This window comes from Pseudopodoces humilis, chromosome 17 (genome assembly GCF_049639895.1).
Source record: "Pseudopodoces humilis isolate 2021_Gansu_Grassland_sample_001 chromosome 17, ASM4963989v1, whole genome shotgun sequence".
NCBI lineage: Eukaryota > Metazoa > Chordata > Aves > Passeriformes > Paridae > Pseudopodoces > Pseudopodoces humilis.
In genome coordinates this window covers 839,198-860,891 of record NC_142216.1, presented here as the reverse complement: position 1 = coordinate 860,891, position 21,694 = coordinate 839,198, and the positions used below count along the sequence as shown (strand labels likewise).

Genomic DNA, 21,694 nt, shown 5'->3' with positions numbered 1-21,694 from the left:
TCTCGTAATCAGAGCAGCTCCAGAACAGCCTTATCTAAATTGCTCTTTAAGAGGAGCAGGCCCATTCCCAGCTGTGGTCCTGGGCTGGGACAGGGGGTTTTACACCCAATATCTGAGGTTCCTGCACAGTGGGATGGCCGGAGCTGGTGCAGGAGGTGCCCTGGGTGGCCCCCAGCCCTGGGTCCCCAAGCCAGGCTTTTGCTGCTCCCTTCCAGGCAGGGTCAGGGTACTCTATTATTTCATCTCCCCTCCCCTCGATGCCTCCTTGTGTGGCTGCTCAGGGTTTGCATCTTCTGTGCCTCAGCCAGGGGTTGGTTTGTGCTCAGGAGGAGCAGAGATTGCTGCCAGCTTAGAACAGAACCCGCCTAGCTCCCCGTCCTCTTACTTGAGAAAAGTTCCTAAAATTCCCAGTCTGCTGCTTGGCTGATTCCAGATGACATAACATTCAAACTATCTTATGACTTATTTTTTTTGGTGCAGACTGTTGTGAGGGTGTCTGTGTGTTTGTTTCTTTTAGAGCAGTTTTAGCTTGGGAGTCCTAGATCGTGCCCGTGGTGAGAAAGCTCCGTAAACCAGAGTGATTCAGGGCTCTTGCAAATGTCCTCAAACCTGGCTCGTGGAAAACACAAGCAGCAAACTCAATAGACTCCACAGATAAATATACTTGAGGCTTAGTTGCTGATGGCCATATAATCTTTAAATTGATATCTGTGTATATATATATATATACACACACATGTATATGTACAGATTTCTTATAGAAGGTTGAACTTTATGATCTTGGAGGTCTTTTCCAACCTTAATGATTCTGTGAATTCCTTCCCTTGCTGTGCTTAAATAATCCAGAGTTTATTTTCTAAGCATCTGTATCCTTCCCTGAGGTATTTTAAGATGTGTGGAAAAGAGTGCTGCTCGTGGGCTGCAGGAGCAGGGGTTGGTCTGGGGAAGGCAGAGGGAGGTGACAGATTTCCATTTGAGGTGGGATGTTTCAGGCAGTTTGGGTAGGAGAAGCCCCCAGCAGTGGGATCCTGCCTGCCCCAGCATCTCTGTGTGCTGCTGCAGGCCCGCAGGAGGAAAAGGTGGGATCTGTTTTCCTGCTCTGTGGGCTTTCCTTGGGCCCTGGAGTTTGGCACAACAACTGTGTAAAGCTTTAGCTCCTTCACTCTTCGCTCGGCTCTTGGTCTAGAAACTTCCCACTAATTAAATTTGAAAATGAAGGCAAATGTTCACATAAAACAAGTCTCCAGCCCTGTGGCCAGCCCCACATGACCCAGTGGTCATATATCAAAATATTTCCTGCATTCATCCATTCGAGCCGAGGGGATTTGTCAGGCTGAGCCCTCTGGGGCAGCAGCAACGAGCTGGGGCTGGCTCTGAACCCTCTGCCTTGCCCTGGCCATGGCTCTGCTCCTCGGGGGTCTGGAGTCACAGGGGGTGTGGGGGTGGCTGCAGATGGACAGATGGACAGACAGATGGACAGATGGACAGACAGATGGACAGATGGACAGACAGACGAGCAGCCTCTTCAGGGGCTCCACAGCCCAGGCCACCCCACAGCTCCTGCAGCCTGACCCCCCACCCTCAGCCTTTCCCAGTGCTGCCCCTCTGGAGACTCCTCAGATGTCTCTGCCTTTGTGGAGCACTCTTCTATTTGGATGATGCTCTGGGAACATCTAAGGGTGCTTCTCACGAGCTGAGTGAATTTAGATTTCCTTGCAAGAGTTGTAAAAAAGCACCTTAAAACTTCAGCGGCACGTGATGCTTAAGAGGAGCTTTCTAGAAAGCCTTGGAAAAAAAAGAGATCTTGTACTCCATTGCTTTCCTAATTCCTGTAATTAGTGTGGGGATTGCTGCATAGCAGCATCTTCAAAGGAACTGCCTCAGACAGATATTGGCTAATGGAAATTTTGCTTTCAAACAGAGCAGGATTTGAAATCCCTTGCAGTTGCAGATGCAGGAATCAAAGATGCTCCACCAAAGCCTTCCCCGGGGCAGTCACAGGCACTCTGTGTGAAGAGCTGCTGTGTGGAGCTCAGGATCATCATCCTGCTGCCCAGGCCTCTCTTGTTCTCTCTCTCCTCCCCTGCCTGCCTTCCCCCCTTTGATTTTGGGGTCCCAGGGTGCCCCAGCCTGCTCAGCCCCCACGTCCAGCTCTGCTCCCAGCCCCTCTGCTCAGTCTGTCCGAGTTTCCTTTGGGCACAGCCAAACCTTTCACAGAGCCTGCTGAAAGCAGAAGGATGGTACATTAGGTCTTCCTGCCACCTATCAATGCCACCTCAGATGAAACAGAGAAACGGCCGAGTGCATTCTTTGGTTCCTCTTTTTGCAGGGAGATCAATTCAAACCCCGGGATGTAGCCCAGACTCTCCCTTGTAAGAGTCTTTTGATGGCTCTGGGAGTGTTTTTGAGGCTCCAGCTGCACCACACAGCGCTGGCAGTGCTGGGAGCATCCCACAGCTCCCCCCTGGCCCGGCAGCTCCAACTGCTGAAGGAGCTGGGGTGGCCAAGGGGACGTGAGTGGGGTTCAGATGGGGACCCCCCCCTCTGCCCCTTCCCCAGCAAAAGGCTGACAATCCCCCGAGGGGACCCAGGAGAGCAGGGCTGCTGCCTCACAAAGACATCGTGTCTCCTCTGAAAGGAGATCCTTGTGCCTGATTAATCTCCTAAATTAGCTGGAGCTGTAAGGCCAGCGCTTTCCCCTCACCTGGGGGTAACCCAATCCCCTGCTGCTGTGCAGACACTGGTGACAGGGCAGTGCTAAGCTGGGACATTGTCAGCAGCAGCAGAGCTGGCAGCAGTCCCCTGCCTGTCCCCATGCACTGGCACCGTGCCCCAGGCCTGCGAGTGAGGGGTCCTGCAGGGGAGGTGTCCTGGCTGGGCACTGGGAAGGAGCACTGATCCATCTTTCGGTGATGTCTGCACCAGCACCTGGAAAAACATGAGTGCCAGTGGCTGTGACACCTGTGGAGCTGAGGAAAATCCCTCTGGCTTCAGACTGTGTGGAGAGGGAAGGGAAGTCAGGCCTGGGGATGGCTCCAGACAGTGCCCAGGGTGTCCCTGGGGGAACCCGAGGAGCAGGGGAAGTTTATTCCCTTCTGTGCCACAAATGTGCTCCAGGGCTGGAGCCCCTCTGCTCTGGAGCCAGGCTGGGAGAGCTGGGGGTGCTCACCTGGGAAGGAGAGGGCTCAGGGGGAGCTCAGAGCCCCTGCCAGGGCCTGAAGGAGAGCTGGAGAAGGACTTTGGACAAGGGTCTGGACTGGTAGTGAGAATGGCTCCCACTGCCAGAGGGCAGGGATAGGTGGAGATACTGGGAGCAATTGTTCCCTGGCAGGGTGGGGCTGCCCCTGGATCCCTGGCAGTGCCCAAGGCCAGGCTGGACAGGGCTTGGAGCAGCCTGGGACAGGGGAAGTGTCCCTGCCATGGCAGGGGTGGCACTGGAAGGGCTTTGAGGTCCCATTTATTTTTCATTTATTTTATAACAGATTTACATGCTAAAAAATGAGAGTGTGAGCCTGTGCTGATGAGGCTCAAAGAAACCATCTTTATTTTCTGTTAAGATCTGAGCCTGGAAGTGGCCTCCTGTCAAGTTATGTGGGGGATACTCCTTAGTCAGGAATGAATTTTTTACGGTGGGGAATAACTGTTCTGGTCATTTCCAGAAATTGCTTGAAGAGTGAAAGGAACCTTTCTCCCTTTGGAGAGCTGACAGTGGCAGCTCCTGGGGGGAGTTGCTGCTGCCATCCCGAGCTCTGTGCCCTGCTGGGGTGGTACCAGAGCGCAGGTTTTGCTCCGGGGCTGGTGTGGGGCAGAGCAGGAGGATCCCCCTTGCCCATCCGGGCATCCCTCCTGGCTCCCTGCAGCAGAACAGCTCTGCAGGCTGGAGGAGGGCTTGGCTTGGGGGAATAATGACCAAATGTCCCCAGTGGCACCCAAAGGCAGGCTCCAGGGCAGTGGGGTGGGTGCTGCAGGGCTGGAGCCACCGCAGCCTTGGGCAGGGGTCAGGGCTGTGCTGCCCCAGGGCAGGTGCCGGTGGCTGGCAGCAGGGACAGCGTCCTTCCATATCCTTCAGCTTCTCTGCAGCTCCAGGTTCCCAAAAGGAGGTCACCCTCAGCCACACAGCTCAGCTTTAGCTGCTCGTGGCTGGCAGAGCCGGCTCGGCAGCGCCGCGGGGCCGCCCGGGGCACAGGATGTGTTTAGCTCAAATATTTGATCCTCCCAAGCCCCCCACAGCTGAGCTGGGAGCTGTGATCCCACAGGGACTTTAATTTCCTTCATTTGCCACGGATCCCATATGGTTGCTGGGGTGGCAGATGGGAGAGTTTTCTTTTCAGGGGGAGGTAAGATAGCAGTGCATGAACGCCAGGGAGGAGTGAGATTTCTGGAGGGCTGTTGGGTTCTGCTTAATTGCAAACAGAATTTGTTGGTGACTAATGCACCCAGCCTTGCAGCATTAGCTCATGTTAGAAGCTGTGGCACGATGGAGAAGCCATGACTAAGACACTGGCTCCTGATTTACCAACACTTCCCTCCTAAACTGCCACTTTGTCTCCCTGCTGCCACATTACAACTTTTCTATTAATAATTAAGAGCTTTAACACAGTTTGAAAGCACTCGGTTCAACATAAAACCCTCCAGCCTGGTTTTGAGTCTGCTGAGAGCCTTTTGGGCAGAGAGGAAGAGGGAGGGAGGTATTGATGGAGCAGAAAATGCAGCTGCTGAGCAAAAGGTGGAGATACTGGGAAGAAATCCTTCCCTGGCAGGGTGGGCAGTGCCCTGGCACAGGGTGCCCAGAGCAGCTGGGGCTGCCCCTGGATCCCTGGCAGTGCCCAAGGCCAGGCTGGACACTGGGGCTGGGAGCACCTGGGACAGTGGGAGGTGTCCCTGCCATGGCAGGGGTGGCACTGGATGGGCTTTGAGGTCCCTTCCAGCCCCAGGCCATTCTGTGACTCTGTGTCCTGTCCAGGCTGGTTCGTGTGGAGCTGTGGCTGCCTCCGTTCCCTGCCCCACCTCCCCCTGCCTGTCCCAGTGCTGGGACCGTGTGAGAGCAGTCACTGGTGGGTCTGTAGCTTGCTGGTGGTACTGGTAATTCTCTGTTGTGAACAAGTTGTGCAGCTGTTACTGAAATGCTGTTCCCTGTTAAGATGTCACGGTGCTCCCATCACCTGGAGCCCACCTGGGAGGACACCTGTGCTGGCACCAGGCTGGTCCTGCAGCTTCCTTCCTGCAGCGCCTGCTCATGCTGAGAACTCATCCATTGCTGACTCTCTGCTCGCTCCCTCACTCTCTCCAGCACTTGCAGCAGGCTCTGAGCTCCGTGCCAGGATTCTGTACCAAAGCAGCTCTGTCATCTCCTCCCTCTGCACCACCGAGCATCATCCATCTGCGCTTGGGAACGTGGGACAGCAGCTCCAGCTCTCCTCCCCGCAGCCAGAACTCATCCTGGGCTCTCTCTTCTTCAAGTGGAAAAGCTTTTAGATGGTTTAGGAAATGACTAAAGCAGGGAAATATTCCCACACATGGGAAATCAGCCAAGCAGCCAAGTGACAAGACAAGCACATGTGCTGGGTGTCATCGGGATTACAGAGGGACACGTCCGTGTTGGTGGGAAGAAGATCCTGAAATCTGTGCTGATGGAGATGGGGAACTGGTAAATGGAGATGTGGGGAAGGTCTGTACTGAAGATTTGGAGACTTTTTTGGACCAGTTTGGTCAAGTGATGCTGACCACAGGCCATTTTAGCTGCTTATTCCTTTAAGTGTGTCATTTTTTCCACCCAAACGAGCATGCAGCAACATTACTCCTGAGAGAGTAACACTGCAGAGAGTTAAACATCATTTTTCTTGCCTCAAAGTACCAAGCACAGGAGGAGCCCTGCCAGACTGGAGCCCTGTGAGCTGGTGGTCAGGTCAGTGCCCAGGAGCTGCTGGGCTTCCTGGAGCCCATCCATCACTCCAAGCTTTGCTAGGACCTGCAGCACTCCTTGAGCCCCAGGAGCTTCCCAAAGCCAGGCTGCCTCCCATTTCATTTATGCAACAGAGCCATGGCTGCTGGTGAGCTGCAGTCTTGTCCTTGTTTCAGCAGAGCTGAAGTGCTCTGGCATTACATAAAGCTGTAATTTTCTTTTTTCTTGTTGCTTTTGAGAAGAACCTTATGTTCTGCAGCTAGGAATAGATCAGGGAGCAAAGGGCTGGGTGGTCCTTGATGTATTTTACTGCAGTCAGGTACTGATCATGTCAGAACGGGAATATTGTTGTTTATTCTTGAGGTGATTTCATGAAAGGGCTGGAATGCTCCAGTGGGCTCTTCCCATCCATAGCTGTGAGATGTTCTGTGGCAGAAATAGCCCTGAGTTCCACAAAAATAAACAAGTTGTAAACATGTTTGAAGTGGAAGCGATGTCCTCTCGGCCAGGAGAACAAAGCAGCAGAAGTTGTCTGGAGAGCTGCTGAGAGGGGCTCTGAGAGCTGCACATCCCTCGGGACCCTGAGCCGGCTGAGCAGCCAGAGGCAGCCTGGGTGGAGGAAGAGCAATGAAAGAGGCAAGTTAGGAGAAGGGATCACAAAAAAAAAAATTTTAGCTCCAGCAACTCCTGCAGAGTCTTGAAACAAGAGTTATTGCTTTTTTTCACGTGTTTGTGCAACAAACTAAACATCTGCATGGGAAAGGCAGCGTGTATGGCTGGCATGGGAAGCAGGGAGGAGGATTTAGCTCCTAAATTCATTTCCAAGTACTGTGCTTGCTGGAAGAGTGGGATTGCTGGAGGGAGCTGGAGTGGAAGGTGAAGGTGTCCCTGCAGGTGCTGTGGCACTGTGCCCTCCCTGCCCTGCCCTGCCCTGCCCAGCAGTGCTCCCTCCCTGCAGGACCACAGCCACTGCTCGAGGGGCACTCAGACCAGCAGGAAGGGCCTCAGGATGCCTTGGGCTATGCACTGATGGAGTTCCCCCAGCTTCTTCTGCTGGGGAAGGGTCCATTCTCACCTTGGAAGACTCTAATTTGAGGCATTTCTTTGTTTCCTGCTTCTGATGGTTTTGGTTCTTAGCAATTTTCTCTGTTTTGTTTCTACTGTGCACCCAACAGGAAGAGCCCCTCGCAAAGCCCTCCTGAGTAAGAAGAAGGAAAAAACCCATCCAGCTGACATTTGCTGCCTGCAGGCAGCAGCCAGAACTTCCCCCCAGCCTCTCACCACCTCTGCTCTTTTTGTGAGAAGCAAAGCAAACTGGATCCTACAAGAAAACTGTTTTCCAAAACACCAGAGACCTCGGGATAGCCTGTTCCTCACGTGCACTGGCATCTCCAGCGAGGCAGGACTCGGGTCTCGCGGTCACATAAGCTCAGGAAGGTGATAGTCAAGCAGCAGCTTGAAAAGAAGCACCTGTATTTCATGGGAGGGAGGTGAACCCTTCACACTCATCATCTGGGGTCTGTCAGTGCTGGGGAGCAGCTCAGCCGGGTCCTGAGCTATCCATGGGCTCTTCTTGAGGAAATGTTCCGGAAGGACTTGCAGAGCAGCTCAGTCACCGTAGGACCGTGTCCATCCTCTGTGAGCACCTGATGGGCACGGGGTGTTTTCTGTGGCACCAAGGATCCAAAGACACCAAGATCCTGCTCCAAATTAGTGATAACTTCCTAGGCAGAGGCTGGCCTGAGTGTTGGTTCTTCCAGGCTTTTTTCCCTGGTAACTCGGAGAATCCTGTGGTTGCATTCCCCGCTGTCACGAGCGGAGCGGGCGCGCAGTTGTGGAGCGATGACAGAGCGACTTGAGGAGCAGTGAGAGCCGCGTTCTTGTGCCATGATTTCATCTCAGAAAGTGCAGTAGCAATTCCTAGTCCTGGAGCCCTGTGCCATTGGATTTTCCTTCCTTCGTGCAGTGGAGAGGACCTGGGTTGGTGGCAGACTCAGTGGCCATCCCATGGTGGCACACCCAGTGCCATGTCACAGTGGCCATCCCATGGTGGCACACCCAGTGCCCTGTCTCAGTGGCCATCCCATGGTGGCACACCCAGTGCCATGGCCTCTTGCACCTCGAGCCACCCACAGCCACAGTTGTGGGAGGGCTGGTGGCTGTTGGTGGCCACTCTCAGCAGGACAGGCTCAGCCACATTTTGGCCACCAGCTCATCACCCCTCCAAGTCCCACCTTGGCCAGGCTCCTCTTGGAGAAGGGAATTGCTAGGCCATCTCTTTGAAAGAACTGCTGCTTAAAGGGTTAATTTTGGCAGTTTGGGTGTCCTTGGAAGCACCTCCTGTTTGGGGGCAGGAATAGATGGAATATCTGGGAAGTACCAATGGCTGTCAGGTTTGGTAAAGACAGGAAAACTCATTTTTCAGAAGATGGACAGTTTTGATGACAGAAATGCTAAAGGATTGTTTTTAAATAGTGATGATTATTAGCAGAACATTTTGAGGATCTCGTTGATAGCCCACCTGGCAGCATTCCCCGTTTTCCAGCCTCTGGTGAAGTCATGCTTCACTCACTTCTGTATCCCATTTCTCTGTGTGTGTAATCTTCTGACATAATAAAGGTGTTGCCTGTAATTCCAGAGGGAATTAATCAGTGTCTGTTGAATCCAGTGACACAGCTTCTGCAAGGAGTCAAGCCAAGGGTTTGGTCTTGAACAGAGATGGTCCAATTTCCAAGGGGAAAGCATCCATGTCATAAATATCCCCCTGTGGTGGCACCAGAGGACATTGGAGAAGGTTAAATGTTGGTCTGAACTCTTGTAGGGCTGAGGTTTTCCACTTGTTGTGGAGCCACCATTCCCTGAATCCCTTCCCTCTACCCCAGAAGGCCCCAGCTGAGGGGTAAGGACATCCTGGGGGTTGTGCCCTGTCTCCACCCATCACTCTGTCATCAGAGGTACTGTCCCTCTCTCAAGGAGAAAACACAAGTCACGATGCTTTTACAAAACTTCTTGTTTTTACAGAGGCATTTGCAATGTGGAGAGGGATTTCTGGTGTTTTATCAGGGATGGAGTTTCTAATCTGAATTGGATAGGGAATACCAGTGAGTTGCTAAGCAGAGAAGCAGTAAATGAATGAAACTGATGTTTTAGTACAATAATTGCTTTTAGCTGAAACTGAGAATGACCTGAATCAAACAGTTTGGAAGGACCCAGAAACTTCTGTGCATTTACCAGTTCAGTAGCTTGACTCAGCTCCCGTTGACAGCTGTGGCTTCAGGAGTCAGCACAAGGGGAAAAAGGGATGTAAAGCATGGATAACAAAATCAATGACACTTTTGTACACGGCATGTATGAGCACCTCAAGTGACAGACAGAGGCGGTGGAGGCTGCTCTCAGGCATCTTTAACATCCAGAAATGGCAGCAGCTGTTTCTGGGAGCTCTGGGGGAGCACGAGGCAGGTAAGTGGCCAGCACAGAGCCTCGGCACGCGGGGTGCCAGGTGCGATGGACGGGGCAATGGAGTGGGGGTCAACTGGAAGATCCAGCTCTTGTTGTCCAGACAAATGCAGATCCAGCCTTGAAACACTTCCCAAGGTCTTGGCTCTTCATTTCGTGGCTGTCTCATGCTCGGAATATTCCCAAGGCACTCGCTATCGTCGGCTGTCGTCTCTGTGTCTCTCGGTTGCCGTTTGTTGCTGTGGTTGCACGTTGATAAGGTCTCTGGTTATGTCTTGCAGCCCTCAGAATCCAAGCCCAACGTCACCCCTCTCACCGTCCTGGCCCATGTTCTCTGCGCCATCAAGTCCTATGCCCACCTCCTCTACGTCCAGCGACTCATCCCCCATCAGGTCTGTTGCACAATTCGCTTGGCTTTTTGTTGCTTTTGCTATTTCTGTTTAATTTCCTTGGTTTCCCCCACTTCACTTCCCTTTCCCTTGGCATCCTGCTCGAACCCTCCCAGCACAGCTGTCTGCATTCAGCAAGAGGGGAGCTTTCAAGCCCTCCTGCCCCAGGAGAGCCCCTTGGAACACCCCGAGCCCCTGGGTCAGGGAGCAGGAGCTGTGCTCGGTGTCCCTGCCGGGCTCAGCTCAGCCCCGCGCTGGCTTTGCTCTGCTCTGCCACAGGTAAGAGGTGTACTGCCAGGAGTAAAGAGCCTTTGGAAAGCTCTGCCATCCCTGCTTTTCTGGCCACAGAAATCATCTGGGATCCCAGGAGGGTGATGGACGCGGGGTGGCACAGGCTGCTGTTGATCCCAGGCTGAAGGTCCTTGGGCATTGCCGGAGCACGTCGTTCCTGGGAGCTGCAGACGAAGCAGCGCAGGATTCCCAGCAGCTCCCGGAGCAGTGGGGCAGGCTGAGCTGTGTGCCAGCCCCAGAGTCCCCCTGTGCCCTGGGGTGCCCGCACCAGAGCAGGCGCTGCCCAGGGGTCCCTGTGTGCCTGAAAATACCTTTTGTTTTTCATCTGATGGTCTCAAGTGCGTGAGTGGTGCCTCCCCGGCAGTGAAGGACCCTCTGGAGCTGGGAGGATTGTTTGCCCATTCTGGTTTTTAAGTGTTTGGGAGCTGCTCGTGTCAGGCAGCTGAAATTTGGAGAGGAGAGATCTCCATTTTGGGCTCTCTTTGCAGCAAAGCCAAAACCATTCCCAGCTCCTGGGCTTGGAGTTTGGTTTGGAGGGGAACTGCTCTTGCCATGAAGCGTTGCTGCTTCCCTGGGCTCGTCTGAGGAACTCGGGGGAACTTCGAGTCCAAGGAAAGATAAAATTGATAAAACCACTGATCTGAGAATGGTGGCACCTCGTTCTGCACCCCAGCAGCTCCTGGGGCACTTCATCACTTCCCTGGGCCGTGTCAAGCTGAGCAGCAGTGCTGGATGTGGGGGCTGCTCGAGCAGGGCCTGGCTGGGCTGGCTCTGTCACTGTCACCGCAGCCTGGCAGTGTCACCAGCCCTGCTCCAGCCCAAAGCTGGGAAGGATGGCTGGGGATTCCAGGTGCAGGGACAGCTCTGTGTGCCTGTGCTGTGCCTGAGGAGCCCTGAGGTCCCTCTTTTTCCTCTCTCTGCCAGCAGTTTGCTCCGTTCCTGGTTCTCCCTGCTCCGATTCCCTCCCCTGCAGTGTGGGCTGACACTTCCAGCAAAATCTAATGGCTGTTAAATCTTTTTTACCTTCAGGTACAGGCTCTAAGGAAGTGCAGCAAATTCTTCACTGATTTGCTTGGCTTTCTGTTTTGAAATAACCTTCCCCAAGTGCTAATTCTGCCTTGTGAAATTCTCCTCGTGGTTGCAGCTGCACTAGGATGGGTTTGGCAGAGCGGGGCCGGTGGCAGTGGGTCACTGCCAGCACCTGCTGCCACCTTTGCTCCGTGCCAGCCTCTGGCCAGTGATGGCCCCTCAGATACAGAACATTCCAGCTCCATCCTAGAGCCTGGAGCTGTCCCGGGAACCCCCAGCTTGGGCTGGTGCTGTTTGGGCACCGGTGCGGGCCAGTCCAGGCGGTGCCAGCGGGGCTCAGGCTGGGATTTGTGCTGTGGTCCCCCTGGAGCCTTGTGCCTGTGCTGGTGGCCCTGTGCCCACACGTGGCCTCTCTTGCAGCTCCCCTCTGCGCAAGGCCCGCGCGCTCTACGCCTGCAAGGCCGAGCACGACTCCGAGCTCTCCTTCACGGCCGGCACCGTGTTCGACAACGGTGAGTGCTGGGGATTGCTGCTGCTGCTGAACAGATCACACAGACACAGCTGGAGGTGTGGTGAAAGGAAGAGAAAGTTTATTTTTCCTCCCAGGATTTGTAGGTTTCTGACCACAGCCAGGGGTTGGATGGTCAGGATAAGGCTTTCCCACTGCACTGGCCATGAGAGATGTCCATCACAAGATGTGTAACAGAAGGAATGTATGCCTATCTCTGTGTTTATAGTTACTGTCCTGGGAAAGTCTTAGAAAACTATGTCAGCGAGCTCAGAAGCTGAGTTTTCAGGGTGACAGGGGCTCCCCTTGGGCCCTGGGCTCCCCAGAGTTTGCCAAACACGGCCTTTCCCAGGGGATTCTGCCAAGGGGAGATTGGGATCCGGGTATCAGATCCGGGTGGCTGCTGTCAGGTTTCGTGCAGGAGCTGGGAAAGCCACGAGTGCTTCCTGCTGGGGCAGGTGGGCTTTGCTCAGAGACCACGCTAATGAACACGGATCTGGTGTTTCCTGCTCCGAGACTTTGTGCCCTGTGGGACTGAGCAGCTCTGGCTTAGTTATAATCCCAGCATCAGGAAAAGACTTTTTACTACTTTCCAAGTCATTCTTGGCTTTTAAATGCTAAGCATTGTCATTTGGGAAGCTGCTGCCACAGGCACTGGGATATAGAGGCGAATACAGCAGCAAGGGGAGGGGGATGAATATGTGTGAATTAAAGACAATCCTCCCAAGCAGCTCTGTAGTCATCTTATAAATAAACATGGTCTCCCCTCTGAGGGCCCGTGGGAATCAGAGCAGCTAGGAGGGGAACAAGTTTGAATTAAATACATTATGTTTGCTGATAAAAATCAATGGATCGTTCAAGGGAAAAAGCACACAGCGTGTTCCGGTCACTCGGCTGGCTGGAGGACGGGAGGTGGAACCAGCCTGGCTTGGTGGGAGCCCCGCTGCCATCACAGGGCTTTACACAGCCCAGAGAAGGCAAAGGGATCTTGGCAATGCTTGGAGCCAGGTTCTAGTCTGAGCTTCTGTCAGGCTGCAGGTGGCTGAGCAGCAGCTTGATCCAGGTTTGGGGCTGCTCCCACAGCAGCAGTGGCACTTTGGGAGCTCCAGTTGCCCTGGTGCCTCTTGCAGCCGACCCCAGACATGGAGCAAGGCAGCGAGGCCAGAGCTGCAGAGTCCCAGGGAGCTCCAGGAGCTCTGGAAAAGCGGCTTCCCACCATTATTGTGGGAGGGGGGAGATATTCCTCTGCCTGCAGGCGTAACCCTGGCCTGGCTCCTGCAAAATCAGCAAATTTTTGGAGGTTGATTGAATAAAGAAAAGGCTTTTGAGGACTGATCAGGTTTCTGGTTGCACACAGTCAGGTTGCAGGGTTTGTTTTCCCGCTGGGATTGTTCCCTAACGCAATTTCCCTCCCAGCCTGGGCCCAGGCCGAGCCGGGATGTGCAGAGTTACCATGTGCCGGAGTTAACCACATTCTCTCCAGCTTCCAAGAGATCTTAGCTCAAATCCAGAGGAAGTTTTGAGCCCCTGTTTTTATCCCAAATACTTCACTTCCCTCTGCCCAGCAGCCCCAGGGAGTATTTGGAGCCTGCAGCTCGCTCGGTCCTGCAGTGGGATTGACTTGGTGAGAGGCCAAGCAGCCCCAGGGGAGCAGGCAGGGACAGAGCATTTCAGCTGCCTGAGCCCCTTGGTGTGTTCACAGAATGGTTTGGGTCAGAAGGGACCTTGAGGACCATCTTTAACTCTGTTAGTCTCCTTCCATAAGAATCCACACAAGCTGAAGTCTCCCTGTCTCTGCAGTTCACCCATCCCAGGAGCCCGGCTGGCTGGAAGGGACCCTCAACGGCAAGACAGGACTGATCCCCGAGAACTACGTGGAGTTCCTATAACTGTGGGGTGCACAGTGCCACTGCTGAGCGTTCCATGGTATCCATGGGGAGTCCTGCAGGCCCCTGTGCCCTCTGCCACTGTGTGACCGGGCTGAGGACACCCCTGTGCCCGCTGCCGGATGTTTGTGTGGCTCAGACGTCGCCTCTCCTCCCTGCTGCCTGCGGGGGAGCGGTGCTGGGGACGTGGAGAGACTCCCCCAGCCCCAGGTGGGGGTGCTGAAGCCCCCATCCCAGCGATGGAGAACCAGCCAAGGGACGGCCAAGTGCTCCGAGGGGCCGAGCTGAGGACTGGGAATGGCCCGAGGCGGGGGGCTCCCTGCAGGGGGACAGTTCCCTGGGAGCCCAGGGTCCCACCCAGGAGAGCCCTGTGCTCCCAGAGCCTTCCCTGGCTGTCCCAAGGCCAGCTCAGTGCTGCCAGGGCACACCCTGGGCTCTGGGGCAGGGGAAGGGGCTGAGCTCTGGGACTGGAGGTGCCCCTGGGCAGCGCTGACTCTTGCAGGCGAGAGCGAGCCCGGGGGGCTCGGGGCTGGCTGGGCTCTCCGGGCCCCTGCTCGCTGCACCGAGGAGGGTTTGGACCAAAACCCCTCACGCTCTTTTTTATTTTCAAGGTTTTGATTTTGTGGGGTAGCCCTCGGTGTGTGTGAGGTGAGCAGCCCGTGCTGCCGTCCCCTGCAGCCCCAGGCACACCTCAGTGCTGCTGTTGGGCTGTTCGGTACCTCCCTGCCCAAATCCCTCTGTACAGACACATCCGTGCTCACGCACACGGTGTGTGTGCCCTGCTGGAGCTGCCTCTGCCTCTCTCCAGCCTCGTTCTTCAGGCCTCCCCTTGCTTGCAGCCTCGTCTGTGCCAAGTCTGTGCAGTGCTGGTTGTGCCAGGTGAATTATTTCCATCCTTGGGGGGCATTTGCTGCTGCTGTTGGTCGGGATGGGGCTGTGGAGAGCCAGGGAGGAGCCCTTGGACTGCGCCAGCCCGGCTCCTGCCTCCCTGGACGCGCCACGAGGGCCCAGCAGCGCCAGTGTGCAAACCCCTCATGGCTCCAGGGCGTTTGGAAGGGGGCAGCTGGGAGAAGGAGCCTTGTTTGACTGCAGAGCTGGGATTCTGAGAGCTGGAATCATATTTTATAAGAAAAAAACATCTCAAGAGAACCCCCGGCCCGTGGCGCTGGGGATGGATGTCATGGCTTTTTTGTAACAGTTTTAAAGACTCTGAGTGACTGAATTGCTCTATGTGTCGCTTTTTATTTTTGAAAGGATTAATGTATAAATAGAGTATCTTAAAATATTATGAGGAAAAGATTTATATTTGATATTTTTGGAAAAGCTTTGAAGCTGGTGACCAAGAGGCTCCAAACCCCCCAGCCCCCTGGCCTGGAGCTGCTGCTTCCTTCAGTCCCTGGTGTCACTTAGAGAGAAGGGAGCTGAAATTTCAGCCCTCTTCATGTTTTTGTCCACAGTAATTAAACTTCCTGGGCTTTTGTCTTGGGGGAAAAAAAAAGAGGAAAAAGGTGATAATTTTTTTCCTGTTTCCAAGGTGGGTGGCACAGCTCATTCCCATGGGATCACACCCTCTCCATAACCCCTGGGGAACACTCTGGGCCCTTCGTCACGTGGCTTGTATGGTTTGGGCAGGGGTGATGTCCCCAAACTGCCTCGTGGTCTCTGCTCTGAGGAGTTGGATGAAGAGGGCGAGAGGTTTGTAGGGATAAAATCCGGTGTTTTCCTCGCACGTTGCTGGTTCATCTCCATCCTTGGATTTTATAGCCAGCTTTTGTGCTATTTCTTGGCTTTCCTGAAGCCAAGGATGAGGCTTTATCCAGCCCTGGCATCAGATGGGGTTGGGCTGTATCCAGCCTTGGCTTTCTCCAGCCCCGGCTGCGCTCGGTGCCCCGGGGCTGGGGGTGTGCGAGAGCCCCTCCCTGGGCTGGGAGAGAGGTGGGGAGGGCTCGTGGAAAGGGGTTTAAAATCCCTCACTGTGTCATCTGTCACCTGCCAGCGCTGTTTGTGTTTGTCCTGTCCCGAGCCTCGCCGGGTGCTGCCGGGGCGGAGCAGCGCTGGGGATGAATGGGAATTGCAGAGGGCCAAGAGGCTCCAAAAGGCTTTGTCTGGGGCAGGCTGTTCAGGATCCTGCTTAGTGATGCTGTGTGAGCACCAGCACCGCCGCTCCCACCGTGTCCCCACAGAACCTCCCCGTGCAGGGTCCCCCCCGGCTCCTCCAGTTGCTGAGACTGGAGTAAATTCCTTTTCAGAGGCCCTTGGGAGCTTTTGGATGTGCTACCTAGAGAGTTTCTGGGAACAAAAGTCCCACGCAGATGTATTTACAAGATGTCTCCTGGAGGAAAGGAAATCAAACCGAGGCAGAAGTTATTGCTCTTCCAGGAGAGCCAGTGGAATATATTTTTTTTAATTAAAATTTTCCAAAAAGAAAAACTTGTCTGGAACGCTCACTAAATGTTCCCATTTTAGGCCAGCTTTAATACTGTAGTAATTACATTGGTTTATTCCAACAGAAATTAAAGATAGGAAATATTTTTTTTTAAACCAGCCTGACACAGCATTTGATGCTTGATATTAAAGCTGTCAGTCAAAACGAAACGAAAGCTGGGTGGTGACGCTGCTGATGGGCAGAGCCTCTCCTGCAGCCCCTGGCTGGTCACTGTGGGCATTAAACCAAAAAAAAGAGATGGTGCAATGGTGTCTGTTGGAACTGACTTCAGAAGAGTCTCTTGGTGCAGCCCTGCCATGTTTCACATCGATGGCCAATGTTCCACAAGTGAGTTCGGTTTGGGTTTGGTGGCAGCTGGATAAATTAGGGTGGGCTGGGTTTGGGGTTGGGCTGGGGCTGGGTTTGGTGTTGGGCTGGGTTTGGTGTTGGGCTGGGTTTGGGGTTGGGCTGGGTTTGGGGTTGGGTTGTGGATGGATTAGCTGGGTTGGGTGCTGGGTGTTGGATTGGGATGGATTTGGTTTGTGTTGGGCTGGGTTTGGGGTTGGGTTGTGGATGGATTAGCTGGGTTGGGTGTTGGATTGGGATGGATTTGGTTTGTGTTGGGCTGGGTTTGGGGTTGGGTTGTGGATGGATTAGCTGGGTGGGGTGTTGGGTGTTGGATTGGGATGGATTTGGTTTGCGTTGGGCTGGGGTTGGTTTGGATGCTTGAGGCCATTTGCTCTTGTCCTGTCCCTGGTTGCCTGGAGAAGAGGCCAAAGCCTCGTGGACACCAGTGGAGCCCAGGGATGGATCAGGGGTAGCTGAGGGGAGAATTCACCTGCACAGAGCCAGAGCCCGAGGATGGAGATGTGAGTGCGTGGTGGTTCAATGCTCCTAACGAACCAGAAACCTCAAAGCAATTATAGTTTGTACATTTGGGCTAATTCTGATTTTTAGCTTTTGGGAAATAACGATTAAAAGCAAAGTTTTTTTAAGAAATAGCTGTTTAAAGCTCTGTTCTCTGGGTGAGGAGCTGATTGTTTGCAGACGGGCTCAGCTGGTAATTTAGCACCATGCTGACAGCTCACGAGGTAGCACCTACCTATTACTTATTGTAAATCCTCCCTTCTGCTAATGAAGCCTATTCTGCTTCTAAACCTCAGACAAAAGGGTCTAGAAAATCACACCTGGGCTCTAAACTCACTGACGCACACAGGAAGGGGAAAAAGTCCTCGGCAGCCGGGTGCCCCGGAGACCAGCCTGGCTTGGATTAGGTGGGGATGGCAGAGCGGGCTCTGGAGCTGGGGGTGTGGGGGAGTTGGAGCAATCCCAGCTCCACAGGGACATTTCTGTGTCCCTGCTGTGTCCCCATCTCTCGGGGAGCCCCCCACAGCTGCTCCCCCGGCCCAGCTGTTACCCCGGGCAATCAGATAATCAAATGTCTGCAGAGTGCTCAGGGCTTTCCTTCGCAGCACCTGGGAGTGATGAGCAGAGCAGGAGGGACAGGTGATGGGAGAGGCTCCAGGGATGAGCTCCAGAAGGGCTGGAACGTGGCTGGCAGTGCAGGTACCACCAGGGTGAGCATCTCCCTGCACAGGGGGCCGGAAAGGGCTTAAATCCCATCCAGTGCCCCCCTGCCATGGCAGGGACACCTCCCACTGTCCCAGCTGCTCCCAGCCCCATCCAGCCTGGCCTTGGGCACTGCCAGGGATCCAGGGGCAGCCCCAGCTGCTCTGGGCACCCTGTGCCAGGGCCTGTCCACCCTGCCAGGGAACAATTCCTGCCCAATATCCCATCCATCCCTGTCCTTGGTCAGTGGCGGCCATTCCCTGTGTCCTGGCACTCCATGTCCTTGTCCAAAGCCCCTCCCCACGATCACACACAGGTAAGTGCCCATCTCCAGCCGATGGCACCGTGTCCCACTGTCCTGGCAGCCAGCGAGGAGCTTTCCCACGGCTGCCCCGCTCCTGTGCAAACCAGCTCGCCCTGACCCTGGTCACCACAGCCAGCCACAGCCCCTGGGGACACCTCGGTGCCACCCAGGGATGGAGCAGCCCCGTCTGCCCCGGGTCCTGCTGCCCTCCCCTTCCCAGTCCCAGAGATCCCGGAGATGGTTTGTTCCTTCCTAAAGCTCATTAATTTTGCTGCAGCCATTATCTATCAGAAATATTTCTGACTCTGGGAGATGCATGTGCTGCTTTTGCCCCTGTTTTACTGCTGGTTATTTTTTGCCAAGTTTGGGTTTGGCTGGGCTTTTAGTTCAGTGCCACAACCTTGTTTCTGTGCAGTTTTGGTTGAGTTTTGCTGCCGTGTGTGGCACCTGGAGCGCTGCAGAAGCGATGACTCCGCGCCATCCCCATCGTGCTGCTGTTTATTATTTATTTCCCCAGCAACGGGGTTATATTTAGCCCTGGAGCTTTGAGCTGTTTCAGCCCCATTATGCTCAGCAAATGCAGCAGCCTGGGGCAGAGAGCCCTGGCCAGGGCCAGCAGGAGCCCCCCAGGACCCCAGGGGGGACCCCCAGCCTGTCCCTGCCCCACAGAGGGGCTGCGGGAGGGGAGGGTGAGAGAGCCACATCCCTCGGCTTCCCTTGGACTTGCCAAGGGTTGGGTTGGGCCGGGTGGATTTTTTTAAAATTATTTTTAGTAATTGCTGTGTTTGAGGCTCGCAGGCCAGCGCTGTTTGTTTGGGGTGGGAACACGTGCGGCTCAGCTGGGGAAACGCTGCCTGCGAGCCAAAAAGGGTAAAAAAGGAAACGGTGGGGGAGAAAGGAGGAATTAAAAATGCTGGGTTTTAATTCTGGATTTGCTCTTGCAGGAGCCCAGAAATGAATGTGCTGGGGCCAAGGCAGGAGCCCAGGGTGACAGGATGGCAGGGACAACCCCCCCTGTGTCACTGCCTGTCCCCCCATCTCCTCTCTCAGCTCCTCAGAGCTGCAGCTCCCCCCTGCCCAGCCCCTGGAGATGATTTCCCCTCCATGTTCTGCTCCCTGGGGACATGTCCCCGAGCCCCCTGCCCAGCCCTGGGCACACCAGGCCGCTTTTCCCAGCAGGAAGTGTCACCCCTGCATTAGGAGCACAATTAATGCCCGCAGCTGATGCTGCCTCAGCAGTTTTGCCCCAACTTTTTAATGTGGTTTGATCTGATATCAACAGATCCCATAATTAGAAAGATTCCACTTGTTATTTTTTAAACCTAAGGCTCCTTGTTGTGACCTCAGAGAATATCCTTAGTTATGCTCTGGAGCTGTGCCAGGCCTGTGATGGATTGGGTAAAGCTATTTACTGCCACCACCCCTCCTCCAGGTTGGATTTTATCAGCTGATCCATGGGCTCAGGCACTGGACACCAGTGAACTCCCTTCTGGTGGTTCCTCTCCTTGCCACTCCTCCAGCCAGACTTGGACAAGTTCAGCATTTACACTTTCTTAAATTTTGAAATGTCCATGTACTCTATACAATGTATTGACATAATTTATTTTCAGGTTCACCAGTAATTGAAGTTGTCAGTAACCCTGGTAAGGAAATGCACCAAACTGGCAGGAGCTTGGCAGGAGCACTGAGAGCATCTGGGAGCCCCTTTGGGATAACACTAAGATACAGCCTAGGAGTCTTTTATTCTGTAAAAGCCCAGAATTTGTGCCCGATGTGGCACAGCTCCGTGTGCCCAGAGCTCAGCGCGAGCTCACGCTGCACAGGGCACATGGCCAGGGACAAGCCAGCCCACTGGGGACCATCCTGGGGGCAAACACCAACTCCACAGCTCAAATCACAAATGTCAGAACTGTAAAAATGGCATTTAATGGCATCTTTTCATAACCAGTCTGAAATGCCATCATCTTACTGGGATAATGTGAGCACAACAGAGATCACGAATTGCAATCACATGCTGGGCTTCACCCGAGTTTCTTGGAAGCTGAGGACAGAGCCCGAGAGAGCAAATACCAGCAAAGCAAGGTGGCAGGTGAGGGAGGGCAGCAGATGTGCCCCAGCCCACCCCAGGGCCGTGGAGCACGGGAGGGGGCAGAGGGAAGGGCAGAAATCCTGCAAGGAATCGGATCCTGGGCCACAAATGTTTCTGGTATCAACATCAATGCTTTTGTAAATGGAATGGGACAAAGGGGATTCTGGCTGGGATGTGACCACACTGAGAACTTGCTGCACTCACCATGAGCCCATGAGCCACTGAGCAGCTTTCTCTGAGTGTCTGATGGCTCTGCTTACAGCAGCTCTCCATAGCTGTTGCCTGAATACACGTGGTTATCGTAAATCCCATCCTCGTCTTGCCTCTGACCCCCCCATCCGCAGCCATCCAGCTTGGGAATTATCGTGGGGAAATTTATGTAAGCTTTGTTTTAATTGCAAGCAATTCAAAGGAATCATTCCCTGCTGGGAGCTCGGCCTTTTCTGCTGCAGTTAAATGAGATTTTATTGCAGCACGCCTCGCTCTGTGGCTCGAGGGGGGGAGGCTGAGGTGGTTTTGGCGACTGAGGGGTTGGAAACGCTGAAAACTCCGACGGCCACTGGCAGGGAAGGAGCTTCATGGAGCATCCTCTGCTCCGGGGCTGAGACTTTGTGAACCCAAGTGCAGCATCTTCACAGCCAGGGAGAGGCTCCTTTCAGCACTGCTGGTTTTCCTTTTCCCGTTTTCCTGGTTTCTGTCTCTGCACAGGAGCCCAGGGCGGCTCAGCCCCCACCACCATCCCCTGCCCAGCGCCTCTGTCCCAACCCTCACCCGGGGCCCCGAGGCTCTTCAGTACATTTCATTTCTATCACTGATGTTTGGCACCTGGCACCTGCCTTGGGAGGGAGCTTTTATCACCTTCTGATGGGTATCAGACAGTCGGGAACCCCTGCAGGGACAAAATACATTTAAAATCACAGAATTAAAGACGGATTGAGGTTGGAAGGGACCTCAAACTCTCAGAGTCCTTCCCCTGCCATGTCAGACCCAACCCTCTCCAGGACAAAAACTCCACAAAAGCATTTTGGAGCCATTTAATGAAAAAAAGCAGAATTTTATTATATGGTTTCTGTCCATTATTCGGCATTGCTGTAAATGGCTCACATTTACTGCAACTTCTGTACAGATGTGTGGCTTTGTATTACCAGAACAGCAAATTTAAATGAAAAAATAAATGTTCAACAATTCCACACAAGCTTTTACAGTCCAACATTTCACTGAGTAGGTGAAAACTACAGACTTGTTACTACAGAATTATTCAGCATGAATAAAAAACTACAACTTTTATTTTTAAACAGGAGTCACTGGTTTAATTTTTTTTTTTTTTAATGCTGTTTAAAATTGCTGTGATAAAAATAATGATTTTTTTTTTTTTTTTTTTTTAAATAATGCCATACACTGGTATGATATAGGATTTGTCCCCAGTATATATCTTTTTGTTTAATATACAAAATAGAGTAATGACCCATCTCTGCTGTGGGCAGGGGGTTGGAGGTGGGGCGTTCCCACGCGCTCACAGCCTTCCCTCGGACACGAGGCCTCTGGCTGGAGAGGCCCTCGACCTTCACGGAAAATTTGGTTCCTATGAAACATCGATGGCTCAGCAAGCCCTGGCTGCAGCCTGGGCCAAGGGCAGAGCGTGCCTGGTCCGTGGAGATGGGATCCCACACCGGACTGGGTTGGAAGGGACCCTAAAGCCCATCCCTTCCCCCCTTCCAGCGGACCAGGCTGCTCCGAGCCCCGTCCAAGCAGGCCTTGAACACTTGCAGGGATGCAATAATACAATCTTTAGAAAATCTCGCTCTACTCATGTCTCCGAAGCTGGGCCGCAGGACGCTTCCCACAG

General features: G+C 53.8%; 1 protein-coding gene across 3 annotated transcripts in view; it reads left to right on the top strand.

Moving 5' to 3' along the window:
* The window catches only part of ARHGAP26 (Rho GTPase activating protein 26), a 99,343-nt gene extending 84,585 nt beyond the window's left edge, over positions 1-14,758 (top strand). The window contains exons 21-23 of one of the 3 annotated variants that reach the window (XM_005523708.3): positions 9,640-9,750; positions 11,488-11,579; positions 13,376-14,758. In XM_005523708.3, coding sequence (XP_005523765.1) covers positions 9,640-9,750; positions 11,488-11,579; positions 13,376-13,464 — 292 coding nt within the window. In that variant the 3' untranslated portion in view covers positions 13,465-14,758. The other 2 variants (XM_088063710.1, XM_014253152.2) reach the window with 2 other exon arrangements.
* Positions 14,759-21,694: the final 6,936 nt, after the last annotated feature.